General features: G+C 47.8%; 2 protein-coding genes across 7 annotated transcripts in view; one reads left to right on the forward strand and one right to left on the reverse strand.

Moving 5' to 3' along the window:
* Positions 1-1,348, reverse strand: part of DFFB (DNA fragmentation factor subunit beta) — a 37,964-nt gene extending 36,616 nt beyond the window's left edge. For 2 of the 4 annotated variants that reach the window (XR_008517257.1, XM_063715575.1), the window contains exon 1: positions 873-1,313. Coding sequence is in view for 2 of the 4 variants with exons in the window: in XM_063715575.1 (XP_063571645.1) it covers positions 873-986 (114 nt within the window). In the remaining 2 variants the exon portion in view is untranslated. Of the gene's footprint in view, positions 1-872 lie in introns of all 4 variants that reach the window. The other 2 variants (XR_010136975.1, XM_024254779.3) reach the window with 1 other exon arrangement.
* CEP104 (centrosomal protein 104) overlaps positions 1,287-13,307 on the forward strand; it is a 43,988-nt gene continuing 31,967 nt past the window's right edge. Inside the window, exons 1-5 of one of the 3 annotated variants that reach the window (XM_024254754.3) lie at positions 2,469-2,704; positions 6,127-6,253; positions 9,758-9,931; positions 10,914-11,052; positions 13,186-13,248. In XM_024254754.3, the coding sequence (XP_024110522.2) occupies positions 2,611-2,704; positions 6,127-6,253; positions 9,758-9,931; positions 10,914-11,052; positions 13,186-13,248 (597 nt within the window). In that variant the 5' untranslated portion in view covers positions 2,469-2,610. Of the gene's footprint in view, positions 1,708-2,468; positions 2,705-6,126; positions 6,254-9,757; positions 9,932-10,913; positions 11,053-13,185; positions 13,249-13,307 lie in introns of those variants that run through there. The other 2 variants (XM_024254767.3, XM_054542374.2) reach the window with 2 other exon arrangements.

Below are 13,307 nucleotides of genomic sequence, written 5' to 3' on the forward strand. Positions count from 1 at the left end.
CCACAGTCGCTCCAACGCCCAGGCAAGGATGAGGGAGCGGGAGCAAGGGCGCCTGACTGCGGGCCGTTCTAAAATACGAAGAGTCAGGAAAAACATACATCAGGTAGTGACTGCTGGCTCTACAGGATTCACCCTTTTTAAATGAGCTCCTGAGGGCACTTCAAATAGAGCCTGTCTTTGACAGCGCCGCCTCCCTGCTGCCAGGAGCTGAACACCACCATCCCCAGCACACAGCCGCCAGAGCGGTGCTGGCACACTAAGGAGAACGGTTGGTTGCTTCTGTGCACAAGTGTGACCGGCACGTGGCACTGTTAATTTGTTGGAGTCTGGTTCCCTGTTACTCTGCACTGGTCAGTTTTAGGCATTTTATGGCAACTCCCACCCCACCCGCACCGACCCCGGCAATGCACACCTGGTAACCCTAGTACTGGTCTAAAAAGAAAACCAACCTAGAATAAGGTGACGATTGCAATCCCCAGCTGCGAGGGCTGGAAGGGCCTGCAGAGCCCACCTAGCCAAGCCTTTCATTTTACGCAAGGGGAAGCTGAGGCTGGACAGGCAGAGCAGTCGTGACCCCGCGTGCCAGTACCTGGCACTCTACCCGGGTCTCCTAGCTCTGATACAGGGCTGTCCTGCCCGAGAGGTGGGAAGAGGGAAGGGGTGATCCAGGTCGCCCCCCAACCCCCTGCGCTCTGAAGCCACGCTCAGGAACCCCAGGCTGCGGGGGCCCGGGGTCCTAGCGGCTGAGGCGAACGAAAACTACCCGCCCCGGGCGCCGCCTGCACCCTCCGTTTTGCAAGAGGAAAAGCGGCACCTCTTATTCTCCCCACACGCCTCCCCGGCGGGCCGTCCCCGCCCAGCCCAGCAGGCACCTGGAAGCGGAGACAACCCTTGCGCAGCACCTCCTGGCAGCTCCGGCCAGCCACGCCGAACTTCCTCGGGCTGCGCAGGGCCCGCAGCTTCACGCTCTTGGGCTTCTGGAGCATTGCAGATGTCCTCAAGCCCTCTGGGTCCCGCAGGCGGCGGCACCCGCTGCCCGGCTGCTCAGATCCGTCCTCTGCCTGGCCGCAGGGGTCTGCACCTGGTGAGCTCTGCAAGCTGGCACAGGCCGGGCGCCGATCCCGGAAACTACATTACCCAGAAGGCCTGGGAAAAGTGAGGCCCGACGTGGTCTTGTGCGCAGGCGTCGCCCCACGGAAACCACATTACCTTACTCAGAAGGCTCAGGAAAGCAAAGGCGCGACGCCACCTGGTGTGCCCAGGTGCCGTGGCCCCGGAAACTACAAGACCCTGAGGGTCAGAGTAGCGGAGCCCTCCCCTTGTGCGCAGGCGCGGCCTGGGGCGGGGCGGGGTCGCGCACGCGCACGCGCAGAGGCCCTGGCCCAGGGCTGGGCTTGGTTGTCATGAGAGCGGCGGCTGCGGCCGGGGCGATGGGCAGACGCGGCCTGGTCTGCTTTTTCCCTGTCACTGCCGCAGCAGCTTGGGGTGCAAGGCGGCCTGGGGCGGCGGAAGGGGCGCCCCCTGAGTTCCGTCTGAGGAAGCGGCGGCTGCCGAGGAAGTCCACGAGAGCCGGGTCCCGCCCGCCCCTGGGGTCCGGGTGCTGAGGCGCCGCCTGGCCGCCTCCCCGGGCCGCGGCACCGCTGCGACCCAGCCGCCCTCTCCACCGGGGCCGCGGCAGCGCCAGTCGGGGCCCTTCCGTCTAAGCAGGTACATTCCGGGCCGCTGCGGCGCCGGGCCAGGGCCGGAGTGGGGAGCGGGGCGCGGGCGCCGCGGGGGCGCGGTCCCCACCTGGGAGCTGGGTACGAAGCCTGGGTGCGCGGTGCAAGCGCGGACGGTGTGGAGCTAGATGCCGGCCTTGCTGTCACCGAAGAGCCGGCGCGGCCCCGTCGTGCCGGATGCCGGGGAGCTCAGCACGGGTGCTGGGAGCGCCTGCCCCGGCCGGGACGGCCCATTTAGCGTGGAATATTGTTTTCAGATCCGGCTTTTCCTCTTCTGGATGCGTAGCACATAGCGGGCCAGTTTCAGATGTGTTCTGCTGAGCAAAAGTTTGAGGAAAGTTGCTCTGTCCCTGTAGAGATTAAAGTCTGATGGTTGTTTTTTGTTTTTGGGTTTGTTTTGTTTTGTTTGCACTTAAGTTCAGATTTCTCTGAAGCCCTTTCAGTCGATAAGATGACTTGATCAGAAACCCATAAGCCTTTGAGACAGTCTCACTCTGTCGCCCAGGCTGGAGTGCAATGGCACGATCTCAGCTCACTGCAGTCTCCGCCTCCCGGGTTCAAGCGATTCTCCTGCCTCAGACTCCCGAGTAGCCCGACTAATTTTTTTATTTTTAGTAAAGACGGGGTTTCACCATGTTGGCCAGGCTGGTCTCGAACTCCTGACCTCAAGTAATACGCCCTCCTCGGCCTCCCGAAGTGCTGGGATTACAGGCATGAGCCACCGCGCGCGGTCACACTTAAAAGTCTTCTTAAAAAGAAAATCAGAAACAAGTTTTGTTTCCTAGTCTTGTAACAAAATGGAAGTTGCTACACTGAGTTTCCGTTTAATTTATAGTTAATTGCCTTTTACCATGCCAGCACTAGGAAAAGTGTAGTGAGGGATGAGACCGCCATGGAGTCATCGCTGCCTGGGGAGAGATGTACTCTGGCACTTGTCGGGATGCCGATGGCTGTCCCTGGGACAACGGGGATCCATCATGCCTCTGGTGAGGAAGACCAGCCAATAACTGGACGTTCAACAGAGCTTTGCTTTTTCCCAAATTGTTAATGGTGATTTTTATAGAGCCTAAAAGTGGCATCCTTCAGTGACATTCCAAGTATCTTATGTAACACTTGAAGGTTTACACAGAGGGGACCCTAGGGTACAACTGGAAGGTCTTTGGGAGACGGTAGACTAAAAAAGGAATCCATTTCAAATACCAGACTGAGGTAATAGCATTGCCTCCACAGTGCCTGTGCATGTCTCTTAGCTGGTTCTTAAATGCCAGTACTTTGTTTTAGATTTGTTGGGGGCAGTATAGCATACTGGAAACACCCTTCTGTTTGACTGAAAAGGTCCTATGTTTACGTCTTCGAGCCATAACAGAGAGTGTTGGTTAGGTTCAGAGACTAGCCAGGCTCGGCGGCTCACACCTGTAATCCCAACACTTTGGGACATTAAGGTGGGAGGATCACTGAAGGCTAGGAGTTCAAGACCAGCCTAGACAACACAGTGAAACCCCATCCCTACAAAAAAAAAAAAAAAAGTAGCTGTGCATGGTGGCATGTGCCTGTAGTCCTAGCTGCTCAGGAGGCTGAAACAAGAGGATCATTTGAGCCCAGGAGTTCATGGTTACAGTGAGCTATGATCACGCCACTGCAGCAGTACAGCCTGGGCAACAGAGCGAGAACCTATATTAAACAAACAAACAAAAAAATCGGGGCTGGACGTAATGGCCATGCCTGTAATCCCAACACTTTGGGAGGCTGAGGCGGGTGGATCACCTAAGGTCAGGAGTTCGAGACCAGCCTGGCCAACATGAAACCCCATCTCTACTAAAAATACAAAAATTAGCTGGGTGTGGCGACACACACCTGTAATACTAGCTACTTGGGAGGCTGAGGTGGGAGAATCACTTGAACCCAGGAGGCAGAGGTTGCAGTGAGCCGAGATCGTGCCACTGCACTCCAGCCTGGGTGACAGAGTGAGACCCTCTCTCAAAAAAAAAAAAAAAATGGAGACTGGAACCCAACAGCCTGAGCACAAGAGCTATTTTCAAGGTGGAATAGGGAGTGACAGGCCCTGCCCTTAAAGATGATGAAAGGGGCCTGGCATGGTGGCTCATGCCTGTAATCCTGGTACTTTGGGAGGCCAAGGCGGGCAGATTACTTGAGGCCAGGAGTTCGAGACCAACCTGGCCAACATGGCAAACCCCGTCTCTACTAAAATACCAAAAAAAAAAAAATTAGCCAGGCATGGTGGTGCATGCCTGTAATCCCAGCTACTTGAGAGGCTGAACCACAAGAATCACATGAACCAGGGAGACAGAGGTTGCAGTGAGCCAAGATCACGCCACTGCACTCCAGCCTGAGTGACAGAGTGAGACTCTTGTCTCAAAAAAGGAAAAAAAGATGATGAAAGGATTGGAGGGCTTCAGAGCTGAAGGGTATTAACTTTGAGCTTTGATTGTTTGGCTGGACTTCAGAATTCAGGACAAGAAGTGAGGGTCAGGGGAGAGTTGGCGCATTGATCCCTAGATGGGGAGCCCACCGAGAGCCCTGGAGTTAGGACATGGATGGAGATGACTGGAGCTGGGCCTGAGGCGCGTTCACACAATAGGAACTTAGGACTTGTCTGAGGGAGGCGCTTCAGGTGGGGATACCAGGCGGTTGCTGTCTAGAAAAGACCGTGGGATGGGAAGGAAGGGTGGGCCTGATAAGACCTGGCACACCGTTGGGTGGGGAGTGGGTGAAGAGAGATGCTGTGGCCAAGGGAAAAGCACGTGACCCAGAAGTGCCAGGTCACAAAGGAGTGGGAACCATGGGCTGTGCGTTTCTGTCATAGGGTGTCCAGAGTGCAGGGGGGCTGTGCAGCTAACAGTGGGTTAAATCACACTCATCCTTTCAAAACTCTTTTTTTGTTTGCTTTTTTAGAAATGGGGTCTCACTGTCTTACCCAGGCTGGTCTCGAACTCCTGGGCTTAAGTGATCCTTCCACCTCGGTCTCCCAAAGTGCTGAGATTATAGGCGTGAGCCACCACACCCAGCCTCATCCTGTTTTGGGGGGCTTTTTAAAAATTATTTTCTGGGTTGGTTTAGTTTTCGTTTAATATACAGTAACATCTTGCAGTGAACTTTCTGCAAAAAATAACTAGAATCTCAATGATGGTTTATCATTCTATTTTAGTGCTTTTGTTCATACATTCCAAGAAACATTAGCAATGCCAGCCAACAATTAATATACTGAAGTGGTTCTCTTCAAATTCTCAATGAAAGTAAAAGAAAGATCTAGATCACGCATCAAGCATGTCAAAATACGTACAGTTTTATGTGGGGGTATGTTTATATGTTACCTTCTATTGGGAATTTCAGTTAATAGTTTATCTTATCCCAGAAAACTTTCTGATGGAGTCTTTCTCCTGGTTTAGTGAGGAGCCTTTTTTCCCCCGATGATTTAGACCTAACCCAAATTGGCTTACTTAGGAGGAATCTGACTGGCTTAGTAACTGAAAAGTAACCCAGAGTCCCTGAGCAAATTGGGCTCAATGTCCTGTGAGTCAGTCCCTCAACCTGACTCTGCGTGAACGTTTTTATACTTAATATGCCTGCCTGTCATTCCTGCTCTTCCTTCTGGTCATACGCGTTCATTTAGCAGTTGTTATGCTAGCGCTTACGTTGCCTTTCTCCCCTTGGTATTGTATAACTAATTAACGTACTGGTTGTATTAGTTTCCTAACTAATAGAAAGAAGTTTGTGTTTATATTCTAGACATAGCAAAATATCATAAAGTAGATGGCTTAAAACACCAGAAATTCATTCTGGAGGCAGAAGTCAGATGGCTGCATGGACAGGGCTGCACTCTCGCTCTGGAGGCTGTAGGGGAGGATCCCTCCTGGCTTCTTCCTAGCCTTGGATGCCTGCTGGCCATCCTCGGCCGTCCTTGGCTGGCCCGCTTAGAGATGCGTCGCTCCGGTCTCTGCCTCTGTCACCACGTGGCGCTTTCCCTTTGTATGGCTGTGTCTCTTCCCTTCTTAAAAATCACATTGGATTGGGCCCACCCCGAGGACCTCATTTTAACTAGATCACACCTACAAAGACCCTATTTTCAAATAAGGTCAATTTACAGGTACCACAGGTGGAACTTTAACGTATCCTTTTGGGGAGCACAAGCCACAGCACTGGTCAAACTTTTTGGACACACATTTGGGAAAAGTCAAGATAACTTAAATGATACCTTAAACAGAATCAGAAGCATCTATAAAAAGTGTTTAACAAAAAAAAAATAATAGACTCTTTCAAAGAGATGGGAAAATTCTGAATACTTAGTGCATTATTGTGTGTGTTAGCAAGGCATGAACTAACCCTTTAAATGTCCATGTGTTAGTGAATTCCTTTGTTTTAAAGAAATCTTTCCTGCTCTTATAAACAGCCCAAACGTGCAGAATGCCCCACAAGATTGGATTTGTAGTCGTCAGCTCATCTGGACACGAAGACGGCTTCAGTGCCCGGGAGCTCATGATCCATGCGCCAACCGTCAGTGGGTGGCGATCACCTAGGTGAGGGCTGGACGGGGCGGGGCTTGGGCTGGGAGGCAGCCTCAGGTCCCTGAGGAGGGTAAAGGTGCTCCTTTCATTCAAAGCCTCAGATTTTACTATCACTCAGACATCAGGACCAAGGATGTCAGCGTGCAGTGCAGTGTCGGGCATCTCTTTCTGTTTATATTTTTAAAGAAAATGTGTTGACCTTCTTTTCCTTATAACATTCACCCACACTCCCTTAAGAAAATGTGCAAATGTGGAGGAGAAGGAAGAGAAATGAGGCCCCGTAACTGTCTAACCATACTTCCTGATCACACGCTGGGCTGCACATTCTCATCCAGTTTCTGTGCAGAGATTGTGCGTGCAGCCTTTTTTGCTTTTACAGTTGGGCTCCTGTGCCGAAAGAGTGTGTGTCTAACTGCTTTTATGTGACACCAAGCTTTAACCAAAAGATATGTCTTTCACATTTCTCTTAAACACGCGTATACTTTTATTAAAATGTTCAGTTGGGCACAGTGGCTCCCGCCTGTAGTCCCAGCTACTCAGGATGCTGAGACAGGAGGATCCCTTGAGCCCAGAAGTCCAAGGCTGCCATGAGCTGTGACAGCCATGCACTCCAGCCTGAGTGACCAAGTAAGACGCTGTCTCAAAACAAATGTTCATTAGATGAGTGTTTTGCTTGATTATTTTCCCAAAACATTGAAGTCTTTTTGCCTCTGCTGCTTTGGTCTTTACAGCTGAGCCCCTTCATGCACTCACTTGGCATCTGCCCTCCACCCTCAGTCACATGAATAAAAACCCACCCTCCACCCCATCCCACCTCGTCAGCTCTGTGCTCTTCATGACTTGCTTTCAAGACTGAGAAGTTACTATTTATTCCTAACCCGCGAATGTGTAAATATGTATGGCATTTTAAATTCAATCATATAATTGTATCTTGCTTTTATTCAGAAGTCATGTTGCTGAAAATTGAGTGTAAATCTCATTTACAATTAAAATGTATTTTCCTTTTGGAGTTTTTGAGGAGACGCAACAAATAAGACCCCCTGTCCATGCATTTCCCGGAAGTGAGTTCTGAATGAACTGAGAAATGAAGCAAGAGTCAAGCAGAAGGGGCCAGACAGCGCCTTTGTCACCCGCAGAGCTGGGATTGCAGGCGAGCCAGCGTCCTGATACTGCCCAGGCCATGGCCGATGCACTGCCCATGCAGGCAGCATTAACAGGGTCCAGCCTGTGGCTGGAGGGCAGGAGGAGGAGCACACCCACGGGGGCAGCCCAGCGCTCCGCCCTCTCCTCCCAGACTCCCCATGAGCCTGCTCATGCCTCTCTCAGGCAGGAGCATCCCCTCTGCAGGGGTCCTGTACGCTCACTGCACGTGTTCCGTGTTATTTGGGGACTGAAGGTTCTCGAGTATACACACAGCCACCCTTTTTGGTAATAATTATAAAAATCACACCAGTATGGTTCTCTTGTGCGTTGACATGGTATTGCTTTAAAGGGCATAACCTACACTCACTTCAGTAACGTGCTTTCAGAGGATGTACCCAAGAAAAGGATCTGTGTGCCCTTGGTCACCACAGACTCCCACTGGGTTTGGCTCAGGGTCTCTTGACTTCCCTGAGGTCAGGCACATCGCAGAAAGACAAAGGAGGATACTCTGAAGCCGGTCCCAATGACAGGACAAGGCACCCTGTTACCACAGGTCATAGAAAATGTAGGACCCTCTACATCGGAGCTCAGGGCATAGATTGATGCACTTCTAGAAGAGACACTGAAGGGGTGGTTAAAGAGATCCAGGGAGACCCCCGTGCCATTCATGTGACCTCAGAATTCAGAGAGCCTAAACCCTTCAGAGCAAGACGTTTTTCCAAGAAACCATAAAGTTTGCACCAACCGTAGCCCCTGGGCATCCATTTTTTCGGTTGTCCAAGTATTTTTATTTTAAAAAATCTATATCTGTCAATTTATCTTGAAAGGATAAATGCATACTAGCCTTTTTAGCTGTGTGGTTTCTTTTTATATGCAGCTTGAAAGGTATTTTTGATTCATCTATAAAGTGTTCATCAGCTACATTTGAGTAGCTAAATGATAGGCCCTTTTTGGAAGGATTTTTTAAAGTACAGTCCTACACCACTCAATCATGGGGACATTCTGAGAAATGCATCATCAGTCGATTTCATCGAACACCTAGAGTGCCCTCAAACCCAGATGGTACAGCCTACTCCTACACACCTAGGCTCTGTGGCATAGCCTGTTGCTCCTGGGCTGCAAACCTGTACAGCACGTGACAGTGCTGAACACAGTAGCAAGTGTAACACAAGTAGGTATCTGTGTATCTAAACATAGAAAAGCTAAGTGAAAATACAGTGTTGTCATTTTATGGGACCACTGTCTCATGCAGTGCATGACTGTATACAACTTCAAAGCTTTGCCGGTTGTCTTGGTTTTCTTTAAACAGTTTTGGAGTTTTGTTTTTTTTTTTTTTTAATAAAGATTTTTAACTAATAGATTACTTATTGTCCTTATGTTCAGATAATCTCGCCATGAGTGATAATATATGTGTCCTGCATTTAAAAGCAGCACTTTACTGACATGAAAGACTAAAGAATTTCATTTCAAAAGTTGCTCGGTTTCCCAGTTTGTGCCAGCTGCCCTCCTGCCCCAAATGTGCCTGTCTTGAACCTTTGCATTTTTGGAAGCAGTGTGGGGTCTTTGCTGACTGCTGTATTCTCTACCCAACTCTTAGTTTTTTAATACGTTGTGTCACTTTTGGGCTGGGCCCAGTGGCTCACACCTGTAATCACAGCACTTTGGGAGGCTGAAGGGGGAGGATCCCCTGAGCCCAGGAGTTCAAGACCAGCCTGGGCAAAATTTTAGCCAGGCACAGTGGCACATGCCTGTGGTCCCAACTCCTCAGGAGGCTGAGGTAAGAAGGTTACTTGAGCCCAGGAGATCGAAGATGCAGTGAGCCATAATCACACCACTGCAGCCTGGGTGACAGAGCAAGACCTTGTCTCAAAAAAAAAAAAAAAAAAAAGTTACGTCACTTTTGAGCAAAGAAGCTCCAGCATGGCCCATAGCATAGGCTTGTCTCCCTAGACCACTATGCGTGAAAGGCAGGCGCTCCTTAAATATTGATACCTTGGGGCCCTTAAGCATTTGAGTTCCTGTGGAAAATCCTTTGGCTCCATCCTGCCCACTGGTGCCGCCTCATAAGATTGATTTATCTTATGAAAAACTGCAGGTTTCACATCAGACCATTTACTAGCTGCCAAGAGTATGATTCCTATAGGGTTACAGGCAGATCAAATCAAATTTTAATTCCAAGCTTCAGCTCCAACAAGAAAAGCTCGAGAGAACAGGAATCATGTCGCAGGCATCTTTGTACCATCAGTACCTACAGACTGTCCTGTTCAAAGTGGGTGTGTGGTTAATGCTTCTTACCTGCAAGAATGAGATGCTAGCATCTAGAAACCCTCTGCAGAAATTGTTCAGAAAATATAAAAATGTGTTTGCTTTCAGATTTTGCCAATTTCCACAAGAAATTGTCCTTCAAATGGTGGAGAGATGTCGAATAAGGAAACTACAGTTACTTGCTCACCAGTATATGATTTCAAGTAAAATTGAGTTCTACATTAGTGAAAGCTTGCCTGAATATTTTGCACCCTATCAAGCAGAGCGGTTTCGAAGACTTGGGTAAGAATGAAATTTAAAATGTAACATGGCAGCTTTTAGGCTAATTCTACCTGAAAGCTCTTTTTTTTTTTTGAGACGGAGTCTCGCTGTGTCGCCCAGGCTGGAGTGCAGTGGTGCAATCTCAGCTCACTGCGGCCTCCGCCTCCCGGGTTCACACCATTCTCCTGCCTCAGCCTCCCAAGTAGCTGGGACTACAGGTGCCCGCCACCACGCCCGGCTAATTTTTTGTATTTTTAGTTGAGACAGGGTTTCACCGTGTTAGCCAGGATGGTCTTGATCTCCTGACCTTGTGATCCACCCGCCTCGACCTCCCAAAGTGCTGGGATTACAGGCGTGAGCCACTGCACTCGGCCCTGAAAGCTCTTAAAAATGAATTGTCCCTTAACTTTTGGTCCTATGTTATGTACTTCTGTTTGGTTCAAGAGTACACAATTTCTTAACACCTGCCTCTTATTGAATATGCTTGAAAAGCAGCGTTATAATTTCTGTGAATTCTGCTATTCAACTCTACTTTTCAGATGTAGAAATTTTCTTAAGAATACTAATTAGATGACCAATCTGGCCAACATGGTGAAACCGTGTCTCTACTAAAAATACAAAAATTAGCCGGGCGTGGTGGCGAACGTCTATAATCTACTTGGGAAGCTGAGGCAGAAGAATTGCTTGAACCGGGGAGGTGGAGGTTGGAATGAGCCAAGATCGCGCCACTGCACTCCAGCCTGGGTAACAGAACAAGACTCCATCTCAAAAAAAAAAAAAAAAAAAAAAGAATACTAATTAGAATTTGAGTTCTAGGGGTTTTTCCTAGGTTTTTCATTCTAGACTTAGCTTTTATTCAAACCTGTTGATCCTGCCTAGGGGCAGTCTAGCTTTAAAAAATAAAACAATAAAAATAAATGAGCTTATTGAGTTCAATCAGAGTAGGGAGCAGTTTTATTGAACAGCACATTTTCAAATTCTTCAGTTGTGTTTTGTTTTTCAGCTACGTGTCTCTCTGTGATAATGAAAAGACAGGTTGCAAAGCCCGGGAACTAAAATCAGTTTATGTGGATGCAGTAGGACAATTTCTTAAACTGATTTTTCACCAAAACCATGTCAACAAATACAACATATATAATCAGGTAAGATGCATGCAGCTTCGCCTTTGATTCTGCCCCTACCTTCTTTGTGGGATTATGTGGTCACGTGTCTTTTCTTAGCTGCATTTTCAAGGTGATCTTATAAGAGAGGATCTCTTCTGGGAGACTGCTGAGCTCTCTGAGCTGTGCTGTCTGATCCAGCAGCCTCTGGGCACACGTGGCCAGTGCCCACCACGAACTGGCCTAGTGCCCAAAGCTGCTGCCAGCATCACCAGACAGTGGGCTTCAGAGACTCAGTACAAAAGGAGAACACGAAAGAGTTCTTGAGAACTTTTATGTCAATTGTATGTGATGAAATGATAATATTTTGGATATGTTGTGTTAACCTACATTTTTTAAATTAATTGCATTTTTAAATTTTTTAATGTGCCTACTTAACCTTAATGACACGTGTGGCTCACATCCTATTTGTGTAGGACAGCACAGTTCTAAATAAACCCTCCCAATGTGCACAAGGTAAATCCCCTGGTGGAAATTGCGGACACATTAATGTTGCGTGTAATCCAGAATCTCTCCAGCTCCAGGCTGCTAATTCTTCATCTCTTCCTTCCTCCCTCCCTTTCTTTCCTTCTTTTTTTCTTTTTCTCACATGATTAGTGTAGTAGAAATCAATTGTGTCCAAAGCAATCTAGTTAATTAGCACAAGCATTTACAACTCTCCCTGCCCCCTCCAAGAGGAATGCGAGCACCCAGCAAATCAAATCTCTAGACCAAGCAGGTGAGCTGGACAAGAGCGCAAAGGTCCAGTTAAGCTGCCTGGCCCCTTGCAGCATAACATGCCAGGAAGCCAGAAGAATGAGTCTTAACCCTTTTCCTTCCTCCACTCACCTGCATGTGTTTACCAGCAATGACCTGGCTGTTGTCTTGGTTTTCTTTAAACAGTTTGGAGTTTTGTTTTGTTTTTTAATAAAGATTTTTAAATAATAGATTATTTATTGTCCTTATGTTCAGATAATCTCGCCATGAGTGATAATTTATGTGCCCTGCATTTAAAAGCAGTAACTATCTAAAGCAGCACTTTACTGAGATGAAAGACTAAAGAATTTCATTTCAAAAGTTGCTCGGTTTCTCAGTTTGTGCCAGCTGCCCTCCTGCCCCAAATGTGCCTGTCTTGAACCTTTGCATTTTTGGAAGCAGTGTGGGGTTAGTCTACAGTGGTTGGGGGTGCAGGATGGAAAAGTGACTCCCCACCTCAGGTGAGACTCACCAACTGGGAACTGAGTTGTGTTAACTTTTCATCATCTAATTTCCCAAGATCCTTCAAAGATGAGCTCCATACTGAATCTCGAGTGGATGTCTCATTATGAGGCTATGTTAAAACTTTGGGAGTTTTTAGCTATTATGATTTGAACATCTTTTTTTTTTTTTTTTTTTTTTTTTGAGACGGAGTTTCACTCTTGTTGCCTAGGCTGGAGTGCAATGGTGCAATCTCGGCTCACTGCAACCTCTGCCTCCCAGGTTCAAACAATTCTCCTGCCTCAGCCTCCTGAGTAGCTGGGATTACAGGCATGTGCCTGGCTAATTTTGTATTTTTAGCAGAGACGGAGTTTCTCCATGTTGGTCAGGCTGGTCTCGAACTCCCGACTTCAGGTGATCCTTCCACCTTGGCCTCCCATAGTGATGGGATTACAGGTGTGAGCCACCGCGCCCAGCCTTTAAATGGTTAAAATAACCATTTGGTTAAGCATTAGAATACTAACTTACATAATTTATTTAAAATTCTTTGTTAATTATTAAAAATTATTTATATTGGCATAACATTTTAACAATTAATACGCTTTGATATACATCATCCCATTTGATAACAGTGTAGGTCAGAGTTTGTTATAAAGGGGTTAAGTCCAGCCTGGGCAACATAGTGAAATCCTATCTCTGCAAAAAAAAAACACAAAAATTAGCAGGGCATGGTGGCTCACACCTATAGTCCCAGCTACCAGGGCGGCTAAGGTGGAGGATCCCTTGAGCCCGGGAGCTCAAGGCTGCAGTGAGCCATGATCACACCACTGCACTCCAGCCTGGGTGACAGATGAGACCCTGTCTCAAAATAAGTAAATAAAAGGGTTAAGTCATTTCAAACATTGTATATTTAATTCTGTTAATTTAACACTTTCTTAGGTTGCTTTGGTTGCCATAAATATCATTGGAGACCCTGCCGATTTCAGTGATGAAAGCAATACTGTAAGTTTGGAAATTTTAATTCCTAAGGAAGTAAATGTATTTCTGACAGGAGGGAGTCA

This window comes from Pongo abelii, chromosome 1, assembly GCF_028885655.2.
Source record: "Pongo abelii isolate AG06213 chromosome 1, NHGRI_mPonAbe1-v2.0_pri, whole genome shotgun sequence".
NCBI lineage: Eukaryota > Metazoa > Chordata > Mammalia > Primates > Hominidae > Pongo > Pongo abelii.